Here is a 17,655-nt window from a genome sequence, read left to right as displayed (position 1 = left end):
GGGTCTCGGTAAGGAAAAAGGGGACAGGACAGATGGAGCTGACAGACTGCATTGGGTGGGTGAGGTGGCATTGCTTTTAGCACCAGGGACAGCAGAGAGGAGATAAGGCAGCATAGTGCAGCTATTCCAGGACGCTGGACAGCACCCCTGAGAGATCCATTTACCTCAGCAGCAAGGGGGGAAGAGGGGCGCCAACCCCCCTTCCCCAGGATGATGAGGACAGTGGGTATTGGTGAAATATCTCCCCTCCCTTGTCTCTTCTCTGTCCTGCCCCCTTCTCCACCCACTCGATTTTTTCCTTCCAGTCAGCAGTAACAGCAGTAATCGAATAGAAAGTGGGTCAGAAGACTTGGGTTGGATTTTGGTCCTAGCTCTGCCAGTGACTAACTGTATGATGGTAAGCAAATAGGATCCAGCCTTCAGTTTCCTGATCTGTAAAATGGGATGAGTCTAGCCACTGTGGCTGATCTAGCCACAGAAACAGGGATGATTCAATGAGAGCATAGACAGAAAAGGTCACCTTTAAAATAAAAGGCACTGGACCAACATGAGGCATTATTATAAATTATTATTATTGCACTTGTTATTATCTATGAAGGGGAAGAGAGAATCTAGGAGGCTGTATGGTTGCATCATGTGTCAGTGCTACTGTACAAAAGGTGTGTTGTGAATGCATGTAATTGTGACTGTGATGGAATGTGAGTATGGATGTTTGAGAAGGTGTGAGGGACAGTAGATGTGAATCTGTGCTTGTGGAGGTGTGGAAGGGTGTGTGTGTGTGTGTGTGTGTAAATGATTGAATGTGAGTGTGTTTGGGTGAGCTTGTGGATGCCTGGATGTGATATATGGTTGTGATTTACTGTGAACGTGCCTGTGTCTTGTGAACTTCAAATGAAAGCATACACTTATGATTGAAGGTAAAAATGCAAAAATGTTTGTGGGTGTGATGAAGATAGAATGGCAGGGTGGCTCACACCTGTGTGTGTGTGTGTGTGTGTGTGTGTGTGTGTGTGTGTGTGAGTGAGAGACTGAGCTTGTTTGCCCTGGACCATGAATGTCAGTCAGTCAACAAGCATTTATTAAGTGCTTGCTGTATGCCAGGCATTGTGTTAAACAATGAGAATACAAGTACAAGCAAAACAGAAAGACATTCCCTGCCCTCAAAGAGCATATGTTCTAATAGGGAAGACAACATAAAAGGCTTGGGTACCCTTATTAAATGAAGGTGTGTGTAGACAATACCAGTCTGAAATGCAGGTTGCATGTATATCTGTGTATGTTTAACTAGGGAGGTTGGTTGTGGGGTGTGTGTGTGTGTGTGTGTGTGTGTGCATGCATGTGTGTGCACGTGCTCCCAAGCACGTGCCCTTCTGGCATTTCTACTCTACCCTAGGTGAGGTAGCTATGTTCCATCCAATGAGTTGCATGGGAATAAGTAGAGAGAGGGAGCATGAGAAGCCAGGTAGATAGGGAGGACATCTGGGGTTGGGATGAGGGGAGGTGAAGAGAGAATCCAGACATCTAAAGATTAGGGGTATTGGGGCTGGGGAAGGCACATATGCATCCACACAGATATTCACATACACACAGAAACTCAAATGTGAAGGCCAATGTAATCATAATGGACCAAGGCCTGACCTGGGCATTAAGAGATCCAGGTTCCAGTCCCACCTCAGCCATGTACTGTATGACCTTGAGTCAGTCACTTTCCCTCTCTGGGATTCAGTTTCCCCATATGTAAAATGAGGGGGGTTGGATTTAAGGTCCTTTCTAAATCTGCTAATATGTGATTCTATCACAGGCACAAAGATGTAATTGGGATACATATACTGGGACTGGGACATATATAAAAATATAAGTATATATATGGAAATACACTTAGAAATACAAAATTATATAGAGATGTTTATATATTCATTCAGGTCTCCAGATGCAGACACAACTTGGGTGTGTAGGGAGACATTCAGATACATAGAGATGCGCACCCAGACACACCTGTGTTTCCTGTCTTCCCTCTTAGTTGCAGCTGCCTACCATGCCCAAGCTGGGGCATTGGGATAGCTGAGTCCCTCTCCTAGTTTTGTCACTGATTGTGGCTGGAAGAATCCCAACTGGGTCTGAGCTCTCACCCAAAGGGTAGGCATATGTGTGAAGCCTGAGCCCTGAACCAGATCTCAGCCTGGCTTCCTATGTTTTGTTGAAAGGGAGGAGTAGATTAGGAAGGACTGGGAGGAAGGAGGGCAAAGTTTTCCCTACAAAGGGAGTATTGAGGAGAAAATGGCAAGAGAAAGGTGAGTCTCGCCTCTTCCCACTCAAAGCTGCACTAGGAGTATACTTCCCCAAGTATAAGAACCTTCACCCTCAGGGTCTCTACTCTCCTCCTCTCTTTCTTCACTCTCCTCTGGCCCTCTGCCTCCTCCCAACCATTCCACTTTCTTTGTGTTTCCTTTCATTGATTCTCTTGCCTATTCCCCACTCTCCCTCCCCATCCACTTTTCCACTGGTCTCCATTTTCCTTGATGGGGCTGGGTGGTCTGGTAAGGCTTTCCCAGAGGACGTGGAATTTAAGCTGGGCTCCAAGGATGAGTTGAGTTTAGCTAGGGGGAGGAGGAGGGAATGTTCCTCTCTTTCCCCCTCCCTTTTCCTCCCCTCCCCCACAAGCTGCTGCCTAATTGCTTCTCCAGCCCTCCCCCCTCTGGTAATTGAAGACAAGGAGCCAACCCACTGTGGTGCTAATTGGATTAAGAAGGATGCGCCCAAGGGGGAGGGAGCAGAGCTTCATTATCCTTTTCCCCAAACAACTGGGTGGGGACGGGTGAGTGGGTGGGTGGTGGGGATGTCTCGGTCTGTCTTTCTCTCTTTCTGTCATTCCTTTGGTCCCTGTTCTTCCCAAGTCCTCTCCCTTTCTTTCTCTTCCACTCTCTTTCTTCCTGTCCTCTTTCTGTCCTTTCCTCCTGCTTTTTCTCCTCTGCCTTCTGTCCTTTCTCCATCATTTCTTTAGTCTCTCTCTGCCCTGTCCTCTCTGTTCCTTTCTCCTTTTCCATCTCGTTTTCTGTCCTTTCTCCCCCTTTATTTCTCCTTTCCCATCTGTCTCTTCCTATCCCTTCTTTGTCTTCTCTTCCTTTTCTTTCTCCTCTCCATCATTTCTTTTGTCTTTCTCTCTGCCCTGTTCTCTCCCTTACTTTCTTTCTCACCACCTCATTCTTCCTGTTCTTTCTCTCTTTGCCCTTCCTCCCCCCCCCCTTTTTTTTTCTCCTTCTTTGCCTCTGTCTCTCCTGTATGGGCTCATAGCTCCTGCGGTCTTTATTGTCAAAAGGTCCTCCAGAGCGCCCAGAGGGTATACCTGCATCCCCTGACACTGGGGGCTCCCTGTAGGCCTGTGTAATTTCCTTGTATTCCAAAATGTCTCAGTGGGATTCCACATACTCAAGCAGAGTTCTCTGATATATTTGGACGTGTGTGTTATGTTTTGTAGGATGGGTGAGTGTACTATAGAATTGAACTCTAGAAGGAATTTTAGGGATAATCTCATCTATTACCATTCCTCCCCTTCCTCTCCCCTCCTCCATTTTTACAAAGGAGGAAGCAGGTTTCAGTCCAATACACATGGTGTCTCGTATCTCTCCACACCACGTCTTTACTCTTAAGATTCATGTTTTACGTCTTCATCTCTTTTCTTCCCATACTCCTTCATACTCCAACATGCTTCCACACATGTGTCCTCATCCCTGCTCCTTCCTGGTGGTGATATTCCCTCTCCTCATGCTAACCATGCCTAATCTTGTGTCTTATGCTGTCTCTCTTGCTTCGGGGATCTCACAGACAACAAACACAGTAAGTATCTGTTTAGGGGTCAGGGGTAATATAAAGGGTTCCTCCACAGCCATATTGTTAGTGCTTTCTTGCTTCAATCTGGTTACTACTTTCTCCTCCAGGCCCTTAGATACCCCCTTCAAATAGGTGTGAAGAGGGTCCTTCATCCTTTTCCTTATCCCATCAATCAATCAAACATTTCACATTTATTAAGTATCAGACACTGTGCTGGGTGTTGGGGACACAGAGACAAAATTGGGAGAGGGAGGCAACATGTAAATACTGGAAGAATAAATAGCAGATAGGTAGGGAGGGGAGGCAGAAGCAGGTGGGAGGATTAGGCAAGGTTTTATGTAGGAGATTGGACTTGAACTGAGTCTTGAGGGAAGGCAGACGTGAGGAGGGAGGGTATTACAGGCACAGAGGAAAAGCTGGTTCAAAGGCACAGAGATGGGAGATGGGAGATGAAGTACCCTGCATGAGGAATATGAAGAAGACCAGTTTGGTTGGATTGTAAAGTGTTGGAGGGAAAGTAATATAGAATGAATCTGGGAAGGTAGGTTAAGACCAGGATAGGAAGGGAAGGGATAAACACAGGAGTTTAGATTTTAGCCTAGAAAGCAATGGAGAGTTCCTAGAGTTTTTAGAGAAGGGGAGTGCTAGGGCCAGAGCTGTCACTGTGCATCCCCCTCCCCCCACTTCCCCATCCTGTGCTTAGACTCACAAACATATACCCCCCCCCCAAGCAAACAGGTGAACAGGAGCATCCTTTCTCCTCCCCACAGCCAAGCACACACTTCCCCACTACTTACTCATAAAATGCAGGACTGAATAGAGTGTTCTTACACAACTCACAGGCGTGACTCACTTGTATAGGCACAATCACACACACTTACAAACTACACTGTTTAACTCCGGGGGGAACAGAACAATGGAAGGACAGGAGGGGGCCTGGAACCTTTGTGGAGGATGGAGGGATCAGGTAGTGGTACCATTTCTAGACAGTCCTTGCTCTGATTCTCCTGCCCCCATCTCCCCCCATTTTTCCTGGCAGTGATGCAGCCCCCTAACATCACAGAGCAGTCCCTGGAAAGGCTGGTTGTCTTCCCTACTGATGAGATCAGCCTTAAGTGTGAAGCCAGTGGCAAACCTGAAGTCCAGTGAGTAACTCTAGACCCAGTCTGCACCCTGGACCTCTCTGACCTCAGACTTCTCAGGTCCCCTCCCTGATCTATGACCCCATTCCTCTTGGGCCTCTCTGACTCCTGACCTCTGACCCCAACTCCTCTGGGTTCATTCTCTAATTTTTTTTTTTATTCCCTAATCTTGACTTGTGAACCGTGCCCCCCTCCCCCCTCCCCACCACTTGGCAAACTCCACCCCTTGAGGTTTCCTCTCCCTTCCGTTTCAGATCCCTCTATGCCACCCCTACCCTCTCAGCACCTTTCAGTCTTGTCTCATGCTTCTCCCATTCTCGTGGGTCCAGGTTCCGTTGGACTAAGGAAAACATCCACTTCTTTCCTGAGAAGGAGCCTGGTGTGGTCACACATATGAATTCTGGCTCCTTCACCATCACCGGCAACAACAGCAACTTTGCCCAGAGATACCAGGGCACCTACCGATGCTTCGCCAGCAACAGACTGGGCACGGCTATGTCTCATGAGATCCAGCTTGTGGCTGAGGGTGAGGGCACTGAAAAGCTTGGGGGAGGGGAGGGAGCCGTGGGGCCTGCAACAGATGCTTTTCCCTGAGACTTCAGGCATGGGCAGTGGGGGTCTGGGCCTGAATCCATAACAAGCCTCTAGCCCTGGTGTGGTCACTCCTCCCCACGCCTTTGTTTTCTTCTCTTCAGACCCCTTTGTCTCTCATCGACTCTCCTGCTCTCTCTCTCTCTCTTTCCCTGTTTCTTGTTATCTCTCATTTTCTCCCTCCTCTGACCCCCCCAATCGAACCACCTCCCCCCTCTGTCTCCCTCCCTTTCTCCTGGGCTTCTCCTTTCTTTCTCCATCCTCCCTCAGCTACTTACTTCCCTTGAGCCCTGGCCCCCCTTCCGTTGCCATGGCAACGGTTGCCATGGTTTCTGTGTCAGGCTGATGTAAAGGAGTCTTGCCATTCCCTGCAGGTCTCCTCTTGGACTGCCAGCGGCTATAGCCCCCACCCACAAACTTGTAGCTGGAAAGAAAGGGGAATGAGGCTTGGCGGGGAGAGGGTGGCTGTTCAGAGCTTGATGCTGGCTCATTCACAGCTTCAGGGAGCAGGACCTCCCTGGAGACTGCCAGAGTCCGCATTAAAAGGAGCTGCTCCCATCCCAGGGCCCTGGCTAGTCCTTCAGCCTAGTTCTGCCCCACAGATCTGCCCAGTGCTCCTTGTCTTTGCTGGGCCTCTCCCAGTGGCCCCTGAGTCTTCACTTTCCCACCCCTCTCCAGCTGTGCTTTCTCTCTCCGCCTCCTCCCAGGCGCCCCCAAGTGGCCCAAGGAAAAAGTGCAGCCCTTCGAAGTGGAGGAAGGTCAGTCAGTGGTCCTGCCCTGTAATCCTCCAGCCAGTGCCGTTCAGCCCCGCATCTACTGGATGAACAGCAGTGAGTGGGTGCTCCCTCCTGGAGGGCAGGGTGGCCTTTCTCCTGCCTGGAGTCAGGGGGATGGACGAGATGATGAAATGGAGGGAATGGGTCTTCGGGGGGGTCAGGGAGTTTGTTGGCAGAATGGCCATGGGCTCTATGGGAAGGCAGTGACCCACTTCTGCTCTGACTCTTCCCTACCCAGAGATCTTCCACATTGCACAGGATGAGCGGGTGACCATGGGCCAAAATGGAAACCTTTACTTTGCCAATGTGCTCACCAACGACAGCCACTCAGACTACATCTGCCATGCCCACTTCCTGGGGGCCCGGACCATCATGCAGAAGGAACCCATTGACCTCAGGGTCAAACCCAGTAAGTCTCCAAAAGAGTGTGTGTGTGTGTGTGTGTGTGTGTGTGTGTGTATGTGTGTGTGATGGGGGGGCCTCACTGAGCCTCACCTCACCCCAACTGTGAAGGCAATGAATCTTCAGGATCTCCCCAACTCCAGGCTCCAGTAGATTTAGCTTCCTTGGACCCTCCTTCTCTTATTCCTGTCTGTAAGTTTCCTGTGCTTTTAATTAGAATCTGAGATTCCTAAACCTAGAGCTGGAAGGGCCCTTAGAGGACATCTAATCCAACTCCCTCATTTTACAGATAAGGAAACTGAGGCCTAGGGAGGGGGATTAATGTGCCCAAAGTCATACAGCTAGTAAGTAAGCATCAGATTGGATTTGAACTCATGTCTTCACGAGAGTGACATTTTAGGAAAGATATTGATAAGCTGGAAAACATACCATTTGTATGAAGGAGGAACTTTGGATATTTCAACTGGAGAAGAGAAGATTGAGTGGCTGGGGCATGAGAGTTCCTTGCTCAGGAGCTAGCTACAAGTGGAAAAGGCTTCTGGGAGGTTGGGAGCGCTCCTCATTGGAAGTCTTCAAGCAAAGGCCACTTGAGCATATTATTCAGGTCTAGGACTAAGGTCCCTTCCAATTCCAAGTCTGTGACTTGGTGATTCTGCCATCTCTCCTTATGACCCACAAAATCAGGATGTAATACCTCATTCTGGCATTCAGTACCCTCCCAAGCCCACCTTTCCAGCCTTATTCCTATCTTCTGTTCTGGCTAGCCCTCCTCACCATCACTCTTACATCCCAGCCTCCTAGCTTTTCCACTTTGGCTCAGACCACACACACACACACACACACACAAAACACACAATGTGCTCCTCACTCTTCTCCACCTATTCCAGATCTTCCCCATTCTTTATACCCTAGCTCAGACCTCAGCTTTCTCAGGAAGCCTTCTCTGCCTTCCCCAGGGTCCAGAACTCTTTCCCACTTTTGAGTCACCTGGGGCCTCTTCCAGTACCACACTGTTTGTTTAGCAGAGGCTTGTTCTCTGTTTCCTGTGGGTGAGATCTATCTTTTCCCAAGACTGTATGCCTACATCTTATCCTTTTTTAAAAATCCCCCTTAGCACCTAGTAGAACTGAGCAGAAAGTAGGTGCCCAGGAAGTGCTTTGTTGAACAAATAGGTGAGTGGATGCCTTTGGCCTGGGAATGTTGGCTATTGGGGCCAACTGAAGCTTATACAATCTCATGTGGATTTGGGGGAAGGAAGACCTCAGTTCAAATTCTCCTTCTGAAACTTCTTGGCTGTGTGCCCCTGAGCAAATCACTTCCCGTCCTTGGACCTCAGATTTTTCCTCCATAAAATGAGAGGGTCAGAGTCAATGGCCTCTGTGGTCCCTTCCACCTCAAAATCTGTGAGTCTATAATCTTAAGGTCTATCCCTTGAGGGGTTAACTACTACGGGCAAGGCAAGAACTTGGGCAGCCTGAACCAGGGCCAGGAAGCCCAAGAGTAGAGGCAGGGAGTCCAAGGACCCAAGGTAGTTTATGGGGGCTCCTTCTCCTGTTTCCCTGACAGTGATTGCCACAAGATGGGGTACACAGGGGGTTCAGGGAAGTTTGGTTGATTGAACTGTATTCATTTGTCCCTCTCTGAGAATCCCTGTTCCCTAGCACTGTGGCTCTGGCAGGCCAATCAGACTTTGGGCTTGGGGGAAGGCCATCACTAGATATAAAACCGACCACGTACTCGCGCTTGCCCCCTCCAGCTAACAATATGATTTACCGACGGCCACACCTGCTCCTGCCTGAAGGTTTGACCAGCCGTCTGGTGGCTTTACGGGGCCAGCCCCTGGTCTTAGAGTGTATCGCTGAGGGCTTGTGAGTTGTGGGATACCTGGGGGAAGGGCTGGGCACCTCACGAAGCACCCAGGGCTTCTCAGGCAAAGTTGCCAATTTCTCTCACCACTGGGTACTGGTTGGATCTTTGACTTGCCCCCCCCTCCCCATTCCTTGAAGCCCCTCAATCCTATACCAGATTGGACTGGAGATGGGAAGATGGAGAACTCCAGAAACAGGGTTGGGGGGGAGAGGGGAGTGGTGCCATTTTAAGGTCTGAAAGGGAAATTGGTGCCAGCTGTGGGGGAGGAGGGGGGGGTGGGGAGGGTGACTCATACCAACCCTTCCTCTTTGCCTGGGCAGCCCCACACCCACTATAAAGTGGTCATACCCAAGCAACCAGATGCAGGCAGGCCGAGTGACCTACCAAAACTTCAATAAGACACTGCGTCTGGTGAAGGTGGAGGAGGAAGATGACGGAGAGTACCGCTGTTGGGCTGAGAACACCCTAGGGAGCGCGCAACATGTCTACTATGTCACTGTTGAGGGTATAGCACCCCTCGCCCTTCCCCTCACCCCCCAGCTAGCATCTCATGTTTGTTGTCATTAGTATGTGACTCACTTCTGTCTATTTGATATAACCCCTGCCCAACAAAGCACAACTTAGTCTATTTCCACTCAGATTCTCAGATTGACCTTACCCCATCTACCAGCCTAGACTCCTCAGAGTGAGTGGCATCCTGGGTGGGCAGCTAAGAGCAAGGTCAATGATTCTACTTCTGCCCTGGTTTAGGCCATGTGTCCTTTGTGCCAGTGTGGATGGGAGGGTGGCAACATGCTGTACCAAATCACTCAGTACCTACCCTTGCCCTCCCACCAGCTGCCCCATACTGGTTGCAGGAGCCCAAAAGCCTGGTGTTGGCACCAGGGGAGACTGCCCGACTCAACTGCCAAGTCCAGGGCAGGCCTCGCCCCATGGTCACTTGGAGAATCAATGGGGTCTCGCTGGAAAGTAAGCAGGGGCTCTGAGGCTGGGGTGGTGGGAAGGGCATGATGAGTGGGCTGGGCATGGTGGGGTGGAGGTGAGAGGCCCAGGCTTTGGCACTGTGTCTTCCTGGCTCAGCGTGGCCCACTCTGCCTCTAGATCTGACCAGAGATGACAAGCTCAGAGTCCAAGGAGGGGCACTGATCCTGAGTAATGTGCAGCCTAATGACACCATGGTGACTCAGTGCGAGGCCAGAAACAAGCATGGGCTCTTGCTCGCCAACGCCTACATCTTTGTTGTCCGTGAGTGTCTTTGCTGGGCCCGCCAGCCCCGCTCCCTTCTCACCACTCCTGTTACCTACCCTACGCTGCCCCTAAGTTTTGCGCCCTATCACTGTGTCTCTTCTCTCCTGCCATGATTTGATAATTCCCCTAGCTGCTTGGTTCTCAATTCCACCCCCACCCCCCATCTTTTCCATCCTTGGAGTTCAACAAATGAACCAGGCACTGGATTTGGCTCTACCATTCTGGGCTAGGGGGTGATGGGGGTGGGGTAGGGGGTGAGGGAAGGTGGGGGGGGTGGGGAGGTAGGAAGTAGTGGTTTTATTGAGCCACAGGCAACATTCTGAGAGAGGCAGTTCATGATCTAGGCTTCTCAGAGATAGGACCTGAAGGAAGACTTGGAGAGTTGGCTAAATGGGGAAAGGAGAAGAAAAGGCATTCTAGGAGGGGGGTGGGGTGGGTCAGAATGCCACGTGAGCAAATGTACATGGGGCGGGGCAGGGTACGGCAAAGAGATCAGACTGAGGAAAGGCAGGGAAGGGGCCAGACTCTGAAAGATCTTTAATGTTAGGCCAAGGGCTCACAGTGGGGAGTCCTTGAGAGTTCATAGATTTTGAGGGACTTCAGAAATCATTGAGTCCTCTTTGTGCCCCCTCCCCATTTTATAGATGAGGAAACTACAGGCCAGAAAAGCTAAATGATGTGGGTGCTGGATCCCAGGGTCCCCTCTGCCCTCTCCCTTCCATGATCTCCCTTCTTCAGCCCTGAAGTCTCTCCAGGACCCCTGATCTGTCTGTCTCCTGTGTCTCTCCCCATCCCCAGAGCTGCCCACCAAGATCCTGACTCCGGACAATAAGACTTACCGGGAGGTTCAGGGTAGCACCGCTCATCTGCTGTGTAATGCCTTTGGGGTGCCCATGCCCAGTATCCAGTGGTAAGAGTCCTTACTGTTCCTTTTGGGACACTCAGAGGGGGAGGGCTCATGGAACCATAGGAGGATGTTAGAATGGGAAGCTAAGAGATATAGTTCAATTCCTCTTTTAAGGAAAAAACCGCAAGCTCTGGGCAGAGAAAGAGGGGGTATGTAGCCCTTAATGTGACATTTGAAGAGGCTGAGGCCCAGAGTGACTGGGCCAAGGTCATACAGCGAGTCAGTGGTATGAATGACCCATCAGAGTCCCTAACTGTGAGAATTTATATTGCTATCCAGAGAGGGACCTTCATTAAGGTTTAACAGAAAGCATGCCCCGGGGAGCTAGGACAAAGGACGCAGGTGTCCATTTTAATGGTGTAGGCTCTTGAATGCTACCCAGGGTCAGAGCTGAGCAGCTTGGTGCATTGGGGGCCCTCAGCAATGAAAGTAAGGAGATTGAGATCCTTATGCCTTTGTCTCCCCCCCATCCCTGTCTCCTTCCACCCTCAGGCTAAACTGGGATCAGGCCACTGTCCTGCAAGATGAACGCTTTGTCCCGTATGCCAATGGGACTCTGGCTATCCAAGACCTTCAGACTAATGACACAGGATCCTATTTTTGTGAAGCTGACAATGATCAGAACAGGGTTTCTATCCAGGCTCATCTTCAGGTCAAAGGTCAGCACTTCTTTCCCACCCACCTCTAAGCCTCTGGGCCCTAATCCCTTCTAGCTAAGGCACAGTCTTTGCTTGTCCCCATCTCTATGACTAGAGCTGCCCTCAAGAAGAGGGGCCAGGGCTGCCCAGATGGGGCCAGGGTAATCCTGTTCTCCCTCTCCCAGAGGCCACCCGGATCAAGAAGGGTCCTCAGAACCAGATTGTCAAGAAAGGCTCGAATGTGGAATTTTCATGCCATGTGTCCTTTGACCCCTCCCTGGAAATCCAAATCGATTGGTACTGGAATGATCAGAACATTAAGGACATCTCTGAGGGTGACAAGTGAGTTGAGGGAGTTCCTGGGGCCTGGGCTCACTTTGTAGTCTTGGGACCTGCTTTAGGCCCTGGGGAGAGGAGGGAGCGATGGAAAGTACAGGAGGTCCCTGCCCTTGGAATGCCCCCACTCTGAAGCTGGGAGCAAAGATAGCAAAGAAGGGAAGGGCAGCCTGATGAAGAGGAGAAGGGATTGTGGCTTCCTTTTCAGACCCAGGGCTCCCTGACAGTGAAGGGCAGTTTTTTGGAGCGGGCACCATTGGACAGTGGCCAGTCTGTGCCCTCTCTTGTACCAGGTATGTCCTAAAGGAAGAGGAGTTAACCATTAAAAACTTGGACTATACTGACCAGGGAAACTACAGTTGTGTGGTCAAGACTGCTTTGGACTCAGTAGAGAAAAAGGCTATGCTACTGGTGGTGGGTAAGTCCTAGAATCAGAAGGCAGAGTGGGTATAGAGCTGGGAGCCACTGTGGAGGGATGGTGTTTGTCCATGCAGGTGGATGGTGCTAAGGGGCTGTGAGGGGAGTGATGGGGCAGGGTGGCTGTCTGGGCGCCAGGCAACACCAAGGGCACCCTGCCTACCCCCTGGACTCACATGCTCATCTTCCATTTATAGGGAGCCCTGGGCCTGTGGGCCAACTGGAGCTATATAAACAGAAGGATTTTCATATCCAGCTGTCTTGGAGCCCAGCAGAGGAACATAACTCACCCATTGAGAGTAAGCTCTGACATCTGTCTTGCTACATTGGCCCCAGCCCATCCTGCCCCCCCTTCTTTATGCACTAAAGATTTCACAGAACACCAAGGAGCTCAGGCCTACCCTGTAGGGAACGCCCAGCCTGCTCTCACCCACAAATAACATGCAGAAGAAGGGCCAGGCTGTGATGGAAGGACGTACTGTATGGTATAAATCAAAGGCAGTAGGGCAAGGGTGGGGAACCTATGGCCTCGAGGCCATATGTGGCCCTCTAGGTCCTCAGGTGCAGCCCTTTCTTTCGTGAAGTTTGGATTCAGTCAAAGGGCCACACTTGAGGACCTAGAGGGCCACATGTGGTCTTGAGGCTGCAGGTTCCCCACCCGTGCTGTAGGGTCTCAATAGAGAAGTGAGCAATAAAAGGAGAGAGGAGCCTAGGGGGACAGTGGAGGCGAAAGTGGAACCCAGTTTCACCGTGCCTGGATATTGTCAGCCAGAGACAACCTTGAGTAGCCCAAGCAGTCAAGATTGGGCACAGGTGTCTTGGCACAGGCATTGTTCCTTCTTGGCTGGGGCCTGGAAAGGTCAGAAGGCAGAACTGGAGGAGAGATGGGAGAGAGAAGGACCTGAGAGAAAAGCTTTATCGCCTACTTCTCATCTGCACCTGCTACATTTCTTGATTTTATCTCTTCTCTATTCTCATGGCTCCCAAACTTGGTTCAGGCCCTTATCATCTCTCTCCTGGACTTCTGTAATCACCTCCTTACTGGTCTCCCTGCTTCCAGTCCCTTCCTGCCTCCAGTCATCCTCCACGCAGTTTCCAAAACCATCTTCCTTCTTCACAGTTCCTATATTCCTAATCACCAAGCTTCAATGGCTCTCCATTGTCCTTAGGATAAAATCCAAATACCAGAGCTTTGGCCTTCCCCAATGCCAATGGTACCCTGGCCATCCTAGCACCTGAAGACCCAAAGTCTGTGGTGGTGATTCTGTCAAGCCTCTACAACCTGGCCCCAGCCTCACACTTCAGTCTTATCCTTTTGTTTTAAATATATTTTGTATATATATATAAATTCATTTATATATGTATATATTTATACACACATATATCTTTTATTGACATCTTCTTTTATATCATTGTAATTTTCCCCAATACACCTTCTTTCCCACCCCCAAAGAGCCAGCCCATATTACAAATGATATTTTTTTTCATTTTGTTTTGTTTTGTTTTTGCTGAGGCCATCAGGGTTAAGTGACTTGCCCAGGGTCACACAGCTAGTAAGTATCAGGTGTCTGAGGCTGGATTTGAACTCAGGTCCTCCTGACTCCAAGGCCAGAGCTCTATCCACTGTGCCACCTAGCTGCCCCACAAATGGTATTTTTCTAAGAGAAAAAAAAAAAGATGAAAAAAAACCAGCACAGCCAATCAATACATTGGAAAAAGTCTGAAAAACATGCAATGTCCAACACTTAACGAACCTCCTATCTCCAGGAAGGGGTGGGTCAAGAATGTTCTCTTCTATCTCCTTCTTTGGAATCCTGCTGAATCTTTGCAATTTTGCAACATCTTCAGCTTTATCTTAAGCCATGTGACCCTGAGCAAGTTACTTTAGATCTCTGAGCCTCAGTTTCCTCATCTATAAAATGGGGATGATAATAGCACCTACCTTATAGAGTTATGAGGCTCTAATGAGATAGTCTATGAGATAGCACTATATAAAGGTAAGCTATTATTGGGATGATTTTTGCCTAACTCTGGTTCTCTTCAAGCCATCGCCATTCTAGCCAGGCTGGACTCTTGGTTTTCCCTTGGATGTGCCTATGCATGTTTTGCTCCTGCCTGAAAGGCTGTCCTCCCTCCTATCTACCTTTTTAGAATCTACTTACCTTACAAGGCCCAACTCAAGGGCCATTTTCCTTCCCCTTCCTCCTCTGAGCCCCTAAACCCTTAAAGTCTGTGCCTTCATCTCACCCACAGTCACATAGAGTGTTGTCTTGGTCTCTGAGTGTTGGGTGTGGATGAGGCTCGCTGCCTCTCCAGCCATCCTGGGAGATCCCAGTTGGTAGAGGGCCCAGGCTCTCCTCCTCTTGGTGGAGTCGAGGCCAGGGCTAGAAGCATTCATTGACTGGCTGTTGTTTTGCTCCTTGGCAGAGTACAACATTGAGTTTGAGGACCGGACCATGGAGCCTGGAACCTGGTACCCACTGGCCACAGTGCCTGGGAATGAGACCTCAACCAGGCTCAAGCTGTCTCCCTTTATCCACTATAACTTCCGTGTTATAGCCAACAACAAGTATGGTGCCAGCGAGCCAAGCCCCGACTCAGAACCTTTTGTCACTTCCAAATCAGGTAAACTGGGGTACAGAGGAGGGAGGCTAGTGGCAGGGAGGTACCCACAGACAAAGGAACAAAGAATAGTGGAATGTCAGAGCTGGGAGGGCCTTTAGAGATCATCTAGTTAACTTCTTCATTTTACAGGTGGGGCAACGGGTCTTGAAAGGGGAAAGGACTTGCTCAAAGCCACCCATTTAGTAAGTGGCAGAGCTGGGCCTAAGTCCTGGCCAGGTCGTCTAGTGCCTTCGATGTTAGAAGTGGTGGGGCTTATCCTCCCTCCCTTTCCCCTCGCTCTCACTTTCTTTCCTCCATCAGGGAAAGGGGCGGCGTGGGGCATTACTGAATGAATATTTTGTTTCAGTACCAGAGAAGAACCCTACAGATGTCAAGGGGGAAGGGAATGAGACCAACAACATGGTCATTACTTGGAAGGTGAGTGAGTCTTGGGTAGAAGGCCTTTTTCTCAATGTCATCCAGAAATTAGTACAGCTGGAGAGGGGCCATCTAGGGTTTTTAACGCAATTGGAGAGGGAGGCATTAACTCAAAGGTTAATGGAATGAAGTGATGGTGCCCAAAAGGGTTTGGCCCTGGGCCTTGCTAGGGGAGTCAACTTCCCAGAAGTCTAAGTTCCTTTTTGGAACTGATATAGGGACAGTATCCTTGGCCAAAGTTTGCTCTATTACAGCCTTCTAAACCTCACTGATCTCTAACCCTTGACTTACAGCAGAGTCCCCTTGACCTTTGTGGTCTCTGAGTTTGCTTTAGTTCCTTGAATTTCAAAATCTTTATTACCTGCTCCCTGATGACCTTTCCTCCTTCATGGTGTCCAAATCTCGTACTTACTCCCTCTTTCTTCTCTTGCCCCTGCCACCAGCACATTCTAAGGCCAATACATTGCCTAGGGTTTATTCACAAGGGAAAAGGCTAGGATATTTTGTTATTTCTGTCAATCTGATGGGTGCAAGTAGAAGCTCAGAGTTGGTTTAATTTTCATTCCTCTTCTTATTTTAGTGATTAGGAGTATTCCTTCTTGTAGCTATTGATAGCTTGCATTTCTCCTTTCAAAAATCTGGCTGTTGTTCATATTTTTCAGTGTATTAGGAGAATGACTCTTGCTCCTATGTGGTTGTATCAATTTTGGCAGATACATTCACAGTAAATGTTTTTCCTCCAATAAACAACCTCCCTTCTTGTTTTAGCTGCATTGATTTTGTTTGAGTAGAAGCTTTTAAATTTAAAATAATGAAAATGATCTTACTTTTTTTTTTTTACCTCCAAAAGTCAGTGTAATAGTAGATAGAGGGCCAACCACGGAGTCAGGGAGATGTGGGCTTGAGTCCTATCTCTCGCACATACTGGCCCTGTGACTTAAACAAGTCACTTAACCTCTCAGTCTCCAAGATGACTCTAAGATTAAGTTATAGAACAGTTGCAAGTGATCTACATTAATAGAGGGAGTTTCCTCATTGAAACCAAATGAAATCACTGTTCTGGACCAAAAAAAAAAATCATAGCTATCTGTCTGGTTAAGAATTTTCCCTCTAGCCAAAGATGTAGAAGATGCTTTCTTCTATTCTCCTGTATCTTTTTATGTCACCTTTTATATTTAAGTGAAATATGCATTTGGAGCATGTTGTAGCGTGAACAGAGCAGTGAGCTCAAACTCCAATAGAAATGAGGGCCATTAAACTGCAGACTGAAGATTGACATAGAAAACCACAGATTAATATTATCTATGTTTTAATGTATTTTTATGTATTCTTTTAAATATGATATTTTAATCTGTTTTGACTGTACCAAGGAGTGTTGGCTTTGTGTTTGACCCCTGTGGTATAAGATGTCGATCTAAACCTAATTTCTGTTGAAATCTTCTGTTTTCCTATCAAATCTTGTCCAATAGGAAGTCCTTACCCTAGTGGTTTGTATTCTGGGGTTATAATACTCCTGCCACCAACATATTTCAGGTCATTGTGCTTCCCAGGGTTTATTCAGAAAGGACAAGAATAGAGTACCAAGATATTAAGAATAGTGCTCCAAAGTCCAAAGTATAACTCAAAGATTTTAACCAGTTTGGGGTGGATAGTACTTAATTTTGCAAATCTGCTAATCCAATTTTAGCTAAATCTCCCCAGGACTCCTTAGGTGCCCATGCTGGAATCCTAGCTCCATTGTTTTGCTCCATAATGGAAATGATATTTCCATCCCAGAATACCCCTGTACCAATTTGGGATTCAATATCTCCCACCTTCAAGGTACCCTGAACCCAGTTTGTCTGGCCATTTACAGTTCTAGTTTTGCTATTAGCTAATGAGGAAGCCACTGGATTCTCTGTTCCCATTCTTACTTATCCCTCAATAACCCCTGGGGGTGGAGAGGGGAGAAAGTGCTCATAAAAGATTTTATTAGGGTTATATGCATCATTCAGAAATCAGAATAAGCCACTTTAATAGATAGTATAAAGCAGTGGATAGAGAGCCAGTCTGGGAGTGTGGAAGACCTGGATTTAAGTCCTGACATTGACACACATTAGATTGTGACCCTGGGCAAGTTATCTGACCTCTCAGGACCCTGGGCAACTCTCTAAGGCTCTAGGTTGCAGATGCTCTGCATTGATGGAAAGAGTTCCGTACACCAATGAAATGACAAGTCCACTGCAAAAACAAAACAAAACCAAAAACCAAACCAAACCCAATTTGTCCTCAGAGTTCTGCCCTGCCTCCAAATTCCTTTTTTAAGAGTGGGTTTTATAATAGAAATTACCCTATCTGGCTCTGGTGCTTTGACTAGGTGCAAGCACTTTTTTTGGATTGAATCAAACAGTCAGAAATAAGTGTGAACAGGGCCTGTAACACCTTCTTGAAGCAATCAAAGCCATTGTATGAAATACTGG

The 17,655-nt window shown here is 48.5% G+C and overlaps 1 protein-coding gene across 5 annotated transcripts in view; it reads left to right on the top strand.

Moving 5' to 3' along the window:
* L1CAM (L1 cell adhesion molecule) overlaps positions 1 to 17,655 on the top strand; it is a 52,314-nt gene that overhangs the window by 15,700 nt on the left and 18,959 nt on the right. For all 5 annotated transcript variants that reach the window (XM_027845781.1, XM_027845777.1, XM_027845779.1 and 2 more), the window contains 15 exons: positions 4,868 to 4,973; positions 5,300 to 5,496; positions 6,269 to 6,391; positions 6,576 to 6,746; positions 8,496 to 8,607; positions 8,929 to 9,113; positions 9,446 to 9,577; positions 9,710 to 9,853; positions 10,655 to 10,766; positions 11,256 to 11,422; positions 11,587 to 11,743; positions 12,031 to 12,155; positions 12,352 to 12,453; positions 14,582 to 14,779; positions 15,126 to 15,196. In XM_027845781.1, coding sequence (XP_027701582.1) covers positions 4,868 to 4,973; positions 5,300 to 5,496; positions 6,269 to 6,391; positions 6,576 to 6,746; positions 8,496 to 8,607; positions 8,929 to 9,113; positions 9,446 to 9,577; positions 9,710 to 9,853; positions 10,655 to 10,766; positions 11,256 to 11,422; positions 11,587 to 11,743; positions 12,031 to 12,155; positions 12,352 to 12,453; positions 14,582 to 14,779; positions 15,126 to 15,196 — 2,102 coding nt within the window. The remainder of the gene's footprint in view (positions 1 to 4,867; positions 4,974 to 5,299; positions 5,497 to 6,268; positions 6,392 to 6,575; positions 6,747 to 8,495; positions 8,608 to 8,928; positions 9,114 to 9,445; positions 9,578 to 9,709; positions 9,854 to 10,654; positions 10,767 to 11,255; positions 11,423 to 11,586; positions 11,744 to 12,030; positions 12,156 to 12,351; positions 12,454 to 14,581; positions 14,780 to 15,125; positions 15,197 to 17,655) is intronic.

This window comes from Vombatus ursinus, unplaced genomic scaffold (assembly GCF_900497805.2).
Source record: "Vombatus ursinus unplaced genomic scaffold, bare-nosed wombat genome assembly UNPS02015024.1, whole genome shotgun sequence".
Lineage (NCBI taxonomy): Eukaryota > Metazoa > Chordata > Mammalia > Diprotodontia > Vombatidae > Vombatus > Vombatus ursinus.
Note: the sequence above shows the minus strand (reverse complement) of the source record. Positions and strands in the feature narration are given on the sequence as shown.